This window comes from Pinus tabuliformis, chromosome 3_2 (assembly GCF_031772625.1).
Source record: "Pinus tabuliformis cultivar Carrire ecotype Pingquan chromosome 3_2, CPIR1, whole genome shotgun sequence".
Taxonomy (NCBI): domain Eukaryota; kingdom Viridiplantae; phylum Streptophyta; class Pinopsida; order Pinales; family Pinaceae; genus Pinus; species Pinus tabuliformis.
Window position 1 is genome coordinate 1,204,468,411 of NC_142302.1, and position 13,820 is coordinate 1,204,482,230.

The 13,820-nt window shown below is 37.4% G+C and overlaps 1 protein-coding gene across 1 annotated transcript; it reads right to left on the reverse strand.

Annotated features, from left to right (window-relative positions):
• Window positions 1-10,550: 10,550 nt before the first annotated feature.
• Window positions 10,551-11,324, reverse strand: LOC149185084 (uncharacterized). The gene has a single exon (XM_089415544.1). The coding sequence runs from the start codon at window positions 11,322-11,324 to the stop codon at window positions 10,551-10,553; it is 774 nt and encodes a 257-aa protein (XP_089271670.1).
• Window positions 11,325-13,820: the final 2,496 nt, after the last annotated feature.

Sequence of the window (13,820 nt, forward strand, 5' to 3'; positions counted from 1 at the left end):
TAGATTATTTGGAGTTCTTATGCCTTTGATCATTGTTTCTCCTATATCAAGCTCACGAACAACACATCCATTTGATCGAAATACTACCTCATTTCCTTGATCACACATTTGACTAACACTTAATAGATTATGCTTTAAACCATCAACATACATAACATTCCTGGCTTTGACCTTTTCTTTTAAGAGAATAGAGCCTTTACCTTTTATGATTGCAGGGGTGTCATTTCCAAATGAGACCTTCCTTTCCTTTTCTAAGGCACTATATGACTGAAGTTTTTCTTTATCACCTGTCATGTGTTTCGAGCATCCATTGTCGATGTACCATTTATTTTCTTGTCCTTCTGCATATAATGCTATACCACATCTTTTAGTTTGCGGTTCTTTCTTTTTCCATGTTATGGGACCCAATGAAGCTTGCTCCTCCTGAGATGTTTGCCAAAATTTACTCCTGCATTCAGAGTCTTCATGATCGAATTTGTTACAAATAGAGAATTCTATTTCATTTTCAAGAGCAGAAAAGTTATTATAGGTCCTTTTCATGATCCTAGTCACATTCCTTTGATTTCGTGCTTCTCTAGTCATGATGGTCTTGTAAGCAACACATTGAGCAGCTTTGTGTCCAAAGTTATGACATGAAAAAAATTGCCCATTAAAGAAATTCCTACGATTATTGAATCTACTGACCTGATGATTGTAGTTTCCATTGACATTCATTCTTGAAGCAAATTGAGAAGGATTTACCTGTGGTTCGTTATAGCTTCTGTTCATCCTTGAAGTAGATTGAACTTGATTTACCTGGTGATTTGCTTTAAGCCTCTGTTGACGATTGTTAACCTATTCATTTCTCCTTGCTGCATCAAGATAGCTTTTGGAGGTTGATGGCTTCTGTGCTTGAGAGGGTTCTTCAGTATATCCAAGACTTGTCTTTATTAGAGGAGAACACTGCACTTTGATAATTTCATCTAAAGTTTTTGATCCTTTAGCAAACTTAAGATTGAGAGCTTTTGTTTTCTCAATTTCTTTTCTTAGACTCACAATTTCACATTCTAACTTTTCATTGTGTTTTTCCCCTTTTAGTATGTTGGAATGTAAGAGTATCTATAATCATACTCCTTTCTTGTAAACAAATTTTAAGTTTAGAAATTTCTTCATAGAGACCATCTTCATCTAAAGCATCCAAGAAATCATCATCTTCAAAAGCAATCAGAAGTCTATAATCATTACTATTTTCATCTTCATCACTATTTGATAAACCATCACTATCTTCATGCGTATAGTAGCTCTTCTTATTTACACTTTGTTTTCTATTCCATTTTGCTGATTCCTTACCTTTATCAAGCTTATCTTTGTGAGGACATTTGGTAGCTTAATGACCTACTCTTCCACAAGAAAAACATTTGAAAGGTAGTTTACCTCTGAATCTTCTAGAACCCCATTGAAGGTTCTTGACAAAGTTTGATTCTTCCTCTCCTTGTGATGTATGTCCTGGCTCATTGAGTTCTCTTTTTCCTGAAGCTCTGAATGCAACTTCTCTCATATCTGATGGACCCCCTTTTCTCATTTCGAAAGCAGTTAGGATTCCATGCAGCTGTGACATAGTAATACTCTGAAGATCCTGCTTTTCTTCGATGGCAGAAACTTTTTATTCAAACTTAGAAGACAAGGATATTATAACCTTTTCAACTAAAGTAACTTCTTTTATCTCTTCACCCAAGTTTTTCATGCGATTAACAATCTCATATATACGTAAGAAATAATTAGCTACGCTTTCATCATTGTTCATTCTAAGAGTTTCATTTGAATTATGAGAGATTGTAGTTTTAGACGTTTTACCTGATCATCTCCTTCATAGCTTAGAATGATCTTATCCCATATTTCTTTGGCAGTTTTGAGTTGCATAACCTTGACGAATTCTAATTGTGACATACTTCCCAATAGAGTATTGACAACCTTTGCATTTGTTTCATACTACTTTTTACCTGCTATATCTGTAGGAGTTACTGATGGAAATGTGTATCCTCCCCCCACGATATCCCAAACTTCTGTTCTAAGAGATTGAAGATAGGTTGTGGTTCTTACCTTCCAATAGAAAAAGTTGCTCCCATTAAATATTGGTGGCCTGATGGATGCCTCTCTTTCATAGTTGCTCATGATGATAGATCTTCCTTCAAGCGATCAAGCTTCTTCTGAAGGACCTACTTTGATTCCAATTGTTGGAAATAATACTGAGACGGGGGGGTGAATCAGTATTAGCAACTTAACAATATTTTATTTCCATAAACAGATTTATGTATGCTACTTTAGTTAATGCAACTTGCGTATGTACACAACTGTGTCTAAAGCAACCAACGTATACCTTGTAAACTTATTATTTAGTTAGTTGATCATTAATCTATGTATCAGAACCATATAAGCAGTAAAAACAGAGCAGACAATCACACATACGAACACAAGATATAAGGTGGAAACCCAATGTCGGTGAAAACCACCCACTGCAATTCGTCTATATCTTCCTTTAATAAGAAACTTCTTTCTACAATATTTCTGTACTAGTGCAATCTTATATCAGTACACATGCTTCTACCTACAGAAGACTACAACCTTCTCTCATTCTCCAGCTTCTCCTGGAAGGGAGCTACAACCCCCTTAGCTCTCGTACTAGCTGATGTACTAGTACATAGGTGCTGACCTACAGAAGGCTACAACATTCTCTTTTCTTCCAGGGACCAATTTTCATAAATTTTTAGATAGGATCCATCATTAGTATCAATCAAAAATCAAAATATATCTGCATCAATCAATATCCCTTACACTAACCAAACCTGAATCAAATAATCGCTTCTCTGAATGTTGTAACCAGAATATAGTAACAATACCAGAACCCCAACCAGAACCCAGATCACTGCAATTAGTAAAAAGAAGTACCTAAAACATATTTTATGAGATGTGCACTACTTCTATGTGTCAACCTTGCGTGCATATGATGCTATATGAAGGCAAACCTACGTATACGCTGTTTTGACTTGCCGAACCAACGTGTATACGTGCCTTTGCTATACTGAACCTGCGTCCTGTAAAATATGATTTACCTTTTTTTTTAACTATTCAGACATCAGTTATACCCAGATCATCAGATTTACAGATAAAGAAATGAGCTAATTATAAAAGATCAAAAACCACACAAAGATACTTCTCTTCAAGCCTTAAGATCTTGACCCATCAGTAGAACTTATCCTTCTTCAAACACTCAGGTTCCTCCTTGATTCAGATCCAGCTATGCACCATTACACAATCACCAGTATTCTAGATCTTTTTCTTCATTAGATATTCAATACTTGAGTACTTTTGCCTAATGATCTCCTCCTCCTTTTATAGTCTTAGCCCTTACTCAACAGCATGGTGCAAAACCACTTAGAACCAATTCCGTGGACCAAATACCTGGGGTTAACATGTCGGACAAGATACCTTGGACCAATACCATGGATCACAATACCATGGTCCAGATACCATGGACCAAAAACCAAATTCTCCAACGTGTACATGCCTTTCCTTGCATGAAAGTGTGTGTATACACATACGTGCCTTTTGGTCATCGAGCCCGCATGTATATGCGCTTGGTTAAGGGAACCTGCGTATATCTCTTTTTCCTTCATTCTGTGATCCTAAACTATGATTTGTCATCTGAGTGAGTTGCCATCGAGGAAAACACCTGTGTCATAGTGCTAAACCTATGTCATAATGCCAACATTGAGTTCCTCCATGAGATGATGAAACTTCTATTGAACTTGGTCCCTGGTGAGCCACTTGCCCTGGTGAAGGAGTTGGCCTACTTTGACAACTTGGTACTTCTGGATATTCTGTTGGAAAGTGTGCTTGATCTGTTTGTCTATGATCCGGTCAATTTTCGCTTGTTCCATGCAATCTAGATTTAACTCTGTGGGTGTGAGCTATTCTGCAATGTCAGAGGTGTCTAGTAATAATGGAATGTATGGCCAAAGGTGATCCATATTGACCACTGGGTGTAGGCCAAGGAATGGGGAATGTTGAGCTTAAATGCATTGTCTCCCATAGCCTTGGTACTGGTGTAAGGACCATGTCAGAGTGGTTTCAGCTTCTGATGGGCTCTTGTAAGGCGTTCTTTCTGCAGATGCAACCAGACTTTGTTTCCCACTTGAAACTAGTGTTGTACCTGATAGTGAAACAGTATCCCTGTGGACGAGGAGAAGATGTTCATGTCTATTTTCATGACCATATCCATTTTTTGTTGCTGTTGTGTGGAGGAACCCTTCGCGAGGGTCATGGATGTGGCGAAGATCTTCCCCTTACTTTGGGAGCGAACCATACAGAAAATAAGTATCCTAGTCTGGGAGATGATCTTACTACCTTTCTTACCAGAGATCAAAGAGGTGGTGGTAAATGGGGCTACCTCTGGTATCTTGTATAATGAATTACCCAAAGAGATAATAATAGCGTGAGGCCATCTCATACACAGCATGTCGCCTCCACAAGTATGGTTTCCCTAATAATACATCACAAACATCAAGAGGTGCAACATCACACAATACCTCATCTATGAAGGGCTTGATGTTGTAGGGAAGGTGACACTACTGGCAGACTCGGAGATCTCGTCCTTGGTGAAGCCACCCGATATTGTATGACTGTGGGTGTGATGTAGTTAGTAGGTCCAAATGCTTCACAACCTCTACTGAAAGAAGGTTCTTTTGGCTGCCACTGTCAACAATGAATTGCAACGGTGAACCCTTCACCCACATCTGTGAGTGGAAAAGATGCTCCACCTCCTCTGGATCTTTGGGCTCATTCTTCTGGATCTTAGCAGTGGCAATAGTGACACTGGCTCTACATCAATGATCTTCTTCCCTTCGTCATTCCCCTTGTGAAGTTTTGACTCAAGGTCTGTGAAGTAGGAAAATGTTCCCTCTACATATAGAGGCAACCCCTCTAGCCCTAGAGTGGGTCTAGTCATAGCAAAAACAAAACAACGATCGATTTCCTTAAACAGTCATCGTTGGAGGCCTACCTCAGAAATGGTGTTCGATAAAGCTTTCATTGCACTACTTCGGCTTCCATTTCCTTCTCCTCAATGAGCAATCAACCTAAAAGACCACAAGAAAACAATAGAGCACATAACAAAGAACAAAAATGATCTACTTACTTATAAAGTCAACAAATCAGAAGCTGTCAAGTAAATTGTACACAAGATATAGGAAATCATCACTGATTGTATTAAAATGAATCAATAGCAAAGCTTACAACCAAATCTTGACATCGCAAACCTTCTCGGAGGGTCCAACAAGTATGTTTCTTGAAGCATTCACTCTAAAGAATGGGTCTCCCAAATGGATAATATCTCTGTCTCACTCACAAACTATAATGCAAGGCTAAGGCACTCGAAAACCTCTTACCAAACTATCAAAAATTCCACACTTGTCAAACTCACACCAAAGCTATCTAATCTACTTCAATCCAACTAGAAACCAGTAGCTAGGAACTAGCTGACCATAGCAATGGTGAGTGCTTTTATAAGAGGAGGAGCCTCCATAAAATGAGGGAGAGGGAGTTTATCCTTAAGGGAGGTTTCATAAAAAGTGGAACTACCATCCCAGAGGAGGAAAGGCGAACCAAGCTGACCCAACGACTAGTTCTAGGATCACCCATAAGGCTGATTGTTTAAACTAATTCGCAAAATCCGAATCGTCGCAGGTCATAAACTAGGGCTTAGCGATGACATCGCAAAGGAGCAATGCGTTTGGACCAATCATTGCAATAAACATTTGGAAGACTTGCGCCCAGCCCTAAAATTTGACCATCATAGGAAACACGTGAACCCCTATGATGATGTCATAACAATACAGTTCATGACAGGGAACCGTCACACTTTTTAAGGGTTTACTTGCGATGATGCAGAAACTTAAGAAAAGAGGGTCAATCTTTAGCATTAGAGAGCACTTGCTTAATCTTCTTGCATGAGTGGGAAGATATAGACATGTTTATCTGATGTATGACACAATGAAGGGACTGAGATGAGGTCAGTGACAAATTACTGTGTAACAGGCTTGGAACATGCATCTGATTCTAATGCCTTCAACTCAGCCACCAGTGACTGCTTGGTCCGGCACTCACTTGTGTTATGAGTGGGGCTCTTATGGAACTCACACCACTTTCATGTGTCCTTCTTTGACTTCATGGTGTTGTTCTTTTCTTGTGGCTTTGACTAGTTGTCATGGGTCACCCCGCCTTGGCTTTGTCCTTTGGTCTTCAGATTCGTAGATTGAAAGTATCACTTCTTCTATTTAAACTTCTGCTCGATCTTCACAACGTATTGGTATGCCATGCCGAGTGAGGAGATGTTGAGGAACTCCATCTCTTCACAGATGTATCTATGTAGGCAGCCATGGTATTTGTGTACCAAATGTAGCTCAGAATCCTTGATACCCAAATGTGTGCGAAGGGTATGAAAAATGTTTGTGAATTTTGGCACATTTTGGTCCCTTCCCCGTCGCAGCATGGTCCACTTTATGTATTTGTCCTTGTAGCTTTTGATAGGGTAGTACTGCTCCTTGATGGCATCCTGAAATGAGTTCCAAGTGGGTGTGGCTGAAAATAGTGAGCTCATACTTTCATCCTTCTACCCACAGTAGGCTTCCCACCAGTCCTTGACATGGGGGATTGCATTGAGAAGAGTGAAAATAATCTTTTCCTGACTGAAAAAATCATGAACAGAAAAATACCCATCTAGCAGATTTAACCATTTATCTACGGCATCTACGTCTATCTAACCCTCAAATATGGGGATTTCGAAATTAACTTGTACCTTAAACAACGTGGCATTTCCAGAGTAACTGTTGGAAGCCAATGTGTCACCCTTGGGTAGCCACTGAAGGATCTGGGCAAAGCTGTCCATCATCGCGTTCCTTTGTCGCTCAAGGGCTTCTTCAAGCAAGGTTTTGATAGGATCTCCTGTCCCCTTGTCTTCTTCTCATCCGCCATGGTAGGCCATCAGGATTTGCAAGGTTGGTCTTGCAAAGGTTCGACCAATTCAAGCCCTCACTCCTTATATCCCAACCTTGGCGGGGACATGCAAAGAAAAACAGAGAAAAATCAGACTTATCTGATACCACTGATCCAAATTTAAATAAGAACACAACAAATTACATAGATAACCATAAACATAGAGATATAACAGACATAATACTTCATTTCATTAATGTAAAATACTGAAATATGCTTACAAACAAAAGTGGAAATAAACCAGTTAAGGCGATGGTAGCTTATCTCTGAGAAGAGATGTGGCAGCTACATGCCTCTGAACTGTGTTACAATGAGGCTTAAAGGCCTTTTTATTTTTAAGAAACAATGGAAAACCCTAAACATCCAAAATCCTAACCATAGAAGATGAAATGCCAAACTGTGGGCCCCGTTTGGGTAAATTGGTACATCAACTTCCTAGGGTCATAACTTTGGCAAACAACTTCTGTTTGACACGCACAATATCTTGTTAGAAATATCTAGCCAACAACTACAACTTTGGGAAGAGCAACAACGGTCCATGGACCCATGTTGCTCCCAGTTTTCCAAAAAAACATCATTTAGGGCCTCAAAATGGCTCCGAAAGTTCGGGACTTGAAAAACTGCTAAAAATAGTAAATTGTGCTACAATTAAGGAAACTGAAAAGCTGAAAGGAACAATGGTGGGGGTCCAAGTGGATTTGGCAAGTCGCCACCAATATCCACCTGGATCATCGACAAAGGAAGAGTAGGCCATGATGCCTTCTTCTTCCTATGTAGTGATGCTAACAACCCTATGGAGAGGTGATATGAGACCTCTTGCATAACAACCTTATCCATGTCATAGCTTGGTAGAACATGTAGAGGCTTCTCTTTGCCATACACTCTGATGAAGGTGCCACCTGGTGAGGCATACCAATCTGCGATGTTCACTATCGCCTCCATTGCTTCTTGGGACATGCATGGTGGATGCTCAAAGATTTGCTTGTACAATGGGATGGTGAAATGGCCAATTAGCTTGGTCATCACTCCTTGATAGTTGTAGTCAGAAAGAAACATGTAATAAAATTTGATGACAATCTTCTTAGGTGTCCATGTCCATATCATACTAGGAAACTACTGTTGGGCATAGATTACATCAATAAGTATGGAGACATATACAATCTCGCTTGCTCATTCTTAGGCAGATTCAGGGTATTAGTCACATGGATCTTCAAATGATCAGCCAAGAACTTAGACTAATTGAATTGCTTCCCATCATTCACCAACTGGTCCGGAATGAATACCCAACCTTTAGGAAAGGTTTATGTTGTCTCTTGACTATATATTCTGCATGCAAAGATGATCAAGAATTGATAAGATTTCCTGACAGACTTTGCCTTGTAAACATGACTGGGTGTTTGTTTTAATTTTGATGGCTCTTTCACCCAACACTTGAAGATGTCTTTAGTATTCACAAATCTATGCATAGAAAAATGTGTCCATGCACTTCACTGGCTAAGGTAAATGATAAATCTGCTGAAAGTTATCCTCCCTGAAGGTGGCAAGCTCTATCCTGCTCGCACTACCCAATTTCATAGTCTATGGATCTGTGTGTGAGACAATCCAACTGATGATGTCTAAACATCAGAAGATGGGGTACCTACATGCAACCTTGTATAATCCTGACTAGTGGATGCTAAGGTAAACTCGTCGATCCTCTAAGTCTTCATTGAAGTCCTCTATAAATGTATCCTTGATTTGCTACCATGTTAATGTGGTAGCCTTCTCAATGAACAATTGAGTGCCTGCTCAATTACTTCCCCAGTACTGCTCCCGACGGTTTCCTTTGATGCAGCTCTCTTGGAGGCCATGTTAACTATAATTTCTAGAGAGATGCTCAACAGCTATTGTGTCTGGAGATAGTGAGGACACTCATGGCAGGAAAATGTTAGCTTAAAACAACAATCAACTTCAAGACAAGACCAAGAAACAAATTGTGCTCATGATGGGACAATTTGGTGCAGCGCTCTCAAATTTGGACAAAAAATTTATTAAATTAAATCACTCTCCAAAGATTTAATTAAATAAAAACTCTCAAACTTGATTTTTGCAAAATATTGCATGACTATTTATTTAGAGGAGAGAAGTTTCTTGAATCTCTTCTAGAGAAACTTCCTCCAAATATTTGGAGGAAGTTGAGAGCTATCCTCTCAATTTTAGGATTCTATCCTAACTTTCTTATCTCCTAATTGATTATAGAATTACTCACTAATTCTAGAAAAATTTAGATTCTTTGAATAAATAATTACATAAAATTAAATATGAGATGCTCCGACATCATACTACCCAAGTATAAAATTTCCATGGCCTCTTGACCATGAGTCTTGTTGTTGCGTCTTCCTGGATCCCATATATAATTTTGTTCATTTGCTTGTCCTTTTACATCTTATTCTCAAACTTTATTATAATTCTGCTCCTACTTTTCTCGGTGCAAAACATTTGTCTTCACCATGCTAACCACAAAAACCATCAAAAGAAGAGTACGTCACCAGACTAGTATACCTTCACTCTTATCTCATGCTTGTAAACTTTTTTTTTGAACTCTTTTCTCTGCTTGATTGAAATTTGTCTTGATGTCGCCTACGAATTCTTTAATCTTCATATTTACAACAACTTTTAGAAGTTTTCCATCCTCACATTCTATATTTGGTTCATCATCTCTGATGAGCATTCCATTTAAGTACTGTTCTTCATCTCTGATAAGAATAAAATTTGGATTTTGTTCTCTTTCTTCATCTTTCTCAATCTTCACGATTGTTTCAAAATATTGTTCATCACCTGTATAAAACATTTGTGAGTTGCTTCTTCATACTCGGCTCCTCTGAGTTCTTCCTTCAACCTGTATCTCACCTTTTGTCTCTGTTTCTTTAAAGTTTGCATGATGACATAGAATTATTTATCATAAGAAGAGTATTTTTTTCTTGGCTTGATTAAGTTTTTCACTATAGTAGGCAAGTGGTTTTCCTTTTTGACTTACAACATCTCCTATTGCAGTTCCACTCGCATGAATGTCAACCTATGAAATGCTTTTTGGATTTCGCCAATTGATTATGGTCTTCATGTTCTCCTGGTCCATCTTTAGTCCTCCCCTTGAAATCACAAAGCCTAAGTACAATAGTTTTGTCTTCATGAAACTACAATTATTTATGTTGATTAGCAATTTCTCTTGTTGTAGCTTTGTTAAAACCTTCTTACGATGTATTAGGCACTCTGCTTTTGATTGAATGTAGATTAAGATATCATCAAGGTAAACTATAACAAATTTTCCAATGAATTATTTTATGACTTCATTCATTAGCCTCATAAAAGTGTTGGGAGCATTGGTAAGTTTGAAGGGCATTACCAGCCATTCATATAAACCACTATTAGTTTTAAATGATGTTTTCCTTTTATCACCTTCTCTAACTCTGATCTGATGATATCCACTTTTTAAATTTATTTTAAAGAAATATGCAACACCACTTAGACAATCTATAAGAGTATTAATATCGGGTAATGGAAAATTGTACTTGATTGTAATTTTTTTTTATTGTTGGAGAATCTGTGTAGATTCTCCATCCACCATCCTTCTTTGTAGTTAATACTGTTGGAACAGAACATAGACTTAAGCTTTCTCGAATAAGACCTTTATCCAGCAATTCTTGTACTTGATTTTTAATCTCTTCATTCTCTTTTAAGGTCATTCTATAAGCTTCTTTGCTTGGAAGACTAGCACTCGAAATGATGCCAATATGATGGCTAATACTTCTAATGGGAGGCAATTCATTAGGTAAGTCATCCACTACAATATCAATAAATTTATTTAACATGTTTTTAGTTTCTTCTGGAAGATCATTCAAAATTTTACTTGTAAGGACTAACCTTTGCTTAGCGATCAAGGTAAAATTTATTTCCTCATGCTTGATTTCTTGAAGAAATTCTTTCCCAGTACGTAACATTACCTTGGATTGGTCTTCTCCTACTACTCTCTCATTCTTCAAAGGAAAAAGTACATGATTTTCACCATTCTTTTCAAAAGTGTAGGTGTTGCTCCTTCCATCACGCATTGATTTCTTGTCATATTGCCATGGCCTTCCAAGTAAGATATGACATACATCCATAGCCATAGCATCACAAAGAAATTTATCCTTATAACTTCCTATTTGAAACTCCACTTCACATTGTTCATTAACTAATATCTCATGTCCTTTTTGCAACCACGAAACTTTGTAGGGAGTAGGATGTCCAGTTTTCTTTAAATTCAACTTTTCTACCATTTCTGTGGATACTAGATTATCAGTACTCCCACTATCAATAATGACCTTAAAACATTTTCCTCTTGACTTACAGATAGTTCTGAACAATGTTTTTCTTTGTGTAGTTTCTTTTAATTCTTCAATAGATTTTAATAAACTTCTATTCATCATCAAGGATTCACTAGTTTCAGGTGCATTTTCATGTGTAGAGGATTGTACAATTTCTGTATCAGTTTGTGTTATATGTGTGCTTCCTTGATTAGAAAACATTGTTGGACATTCATTAGCCTTGTGAGCAACTCTGTTACATATATAACATCTTACCACAAAAGATCGACCTCTACCTCCTTGATAGGGTCTTCGTCCTCTGTAATCTCCTCTTGTTGATTTTTCCTATTGTGAATTGTTGCCTTCTTCTCTTTCAAATCTTCCATTAACGATTCCTCTGCTTGATTTTCATAGACTTGATAATCCTCTGCTTTGTCTTCTTTTTCTTTGAATATGCTTTCTTGCCAATTGTTCTTCATCCTTAAGAGCTATCTGGTAAGCTTGTTCAACTATTTTTAGGGACAAAATATTAAATTCATCTTGTATTTCAAATTTCTGCCCATTAATGTATCTAGCTAATTTTTATTCATTAGTTTCGAGATGATCAAATGTTATACTCAATCTATAAAACTCCTCTGTATATTATTTTACAGACATAAATTTCTACTTAAGATTTTGCATCTGGAAAAAGAGATTTAATTGATAATCTCGAGGAAGAAATTTACCTTTCAGTTTAGAACCATCCGATCCCAACTAGTGATATTTCCTTTGTTCTGATTTCTCCTTTCAGCTTGCACACTATCCCACAATAATGCAACATGTCCCTTTAATTTGGTCACTATGAACTTAACCTTCTTCTGGTCCGCTACACCTTCATAATCAAAATATTTGTTGATGGTGTTGATCCAATCGATCAATTCTTCAGGATTTAAACTACCTTCAGATATAGTCATGTCCAATCTTGGCTTGGCACTTATTCCTGCAATCATCTTAACTATCTTATCTTATGTAGCTTCTTCTTCAGCTTCTTCTTCTGAGCTTTCTTCGGCTTCACTGATATCACCGATGTTGACATCTCTTTGACGTGTTGTCTCCAATGCATCATATCTAGTTCTAATATGCTTACTTCATCAAGTAGAAATTGATTTGTAGCTAGTCTTCCTCGACCAATTTTAGCTCCTCTTTCTCCTCTAGCTCTATGGGCCATCTTAATTGAAATATAGTCCAGATCAAAATAAATTCTAGTTTTTTTTTTTTTTTACAAAAATCCTTTAAAATGATCCTTTCAAAATGCCCCTTTAATATTAATTAATATGGAATATATTATTTCCACTATACAATGGATATGAGAATTTTAAACAATAATTTGAGCGACTTCTAAAACAAACACCATCATATAACAAATACCTCCATATAACAAATAAATGTCTTCCAGTACTGCGTCCTTATTGCACTACATCTTATCAATATCCAGTTTTGAATGTTGCACTTAAACATTACTGCCATCAATTTGTAGTTATTAATCACTTAAGCTCATCTCAGGCAGAAGTTGATGGCTTCTACTTGTCACTAGTTTGTGTCATTCTTACAGATCTGTCCTTCTCCTTAAAAAATATACGCACAGTGAAAAATAATTCCACACACTATTTTGTGAGATGATATAAAGCAACAACAAACTTACAATACATCGAAAAGAACACAAGGTAGGAGAAGAAAAGAGGAGGAAAAATCGCAAGAACATGAGAGAGGGGAAGAAAAAACTAAATGCGTTGTTTGATGGAAGCTCAGGCTCATACCAACATTGCTCCACGCAAATCTCATTGTCGAATAGTTTAATACACTCTCAATTTAATTCAGATTTCAATAACTTTCAACGCTTGTTGCATCTATGCATTTGTTTCATGCCAAACATGATTGTTGTGCTGCAGACAATGCTAGAACCTTCCAATTTCGAACTCATGATGCTATGCTTGAACTCGTGATGCTGTAATCTAGAAAATGCTAGAACCTTCCGGCTTATATGTGCGCATTGAATCAACAAATGTGCAGAGCTAACCACTTCATCGATTTCAACGTAGCAAAGGTCCCCTACGAAAATGTGAGATTAGGGATTGAGAATCTCGGCTGAACCCTATTATTACATCAGCATCATCAAACAAACTTCCCTTATTCAAATTTGACCACGAATTGCAATATGACTGCACAAGCAACACTTACATCATTCAAACAACACTTTCACCAACGGATATTATCCAATGCATCTAGTTCAAAATTTTAATATAGCACCACTAAAAATTCCTATTCTCTGATACCAAAAATGGTGCAACACTCTCAAATTTGCACAAAGAAATTGTTAAATTAAATCACACTCCAAAGCTTTATTTAAATCAAAACTCTCAAACTTGATTTTCCGAAAATATTACATGACTATTTATTTATAGGAGAGAAGTCTCTCGAATCTCTTCTAGA

What these genes read in the sequence shown, in the direction of transcription:
- LOC149185084 (XM_089415544.1), bottom strand. Translation starts at nt 11,324, where the DNA reads ATGGTAGAAAAGTTGAATTTAAAGAAAACTGGACATCCTACTCCCTAC.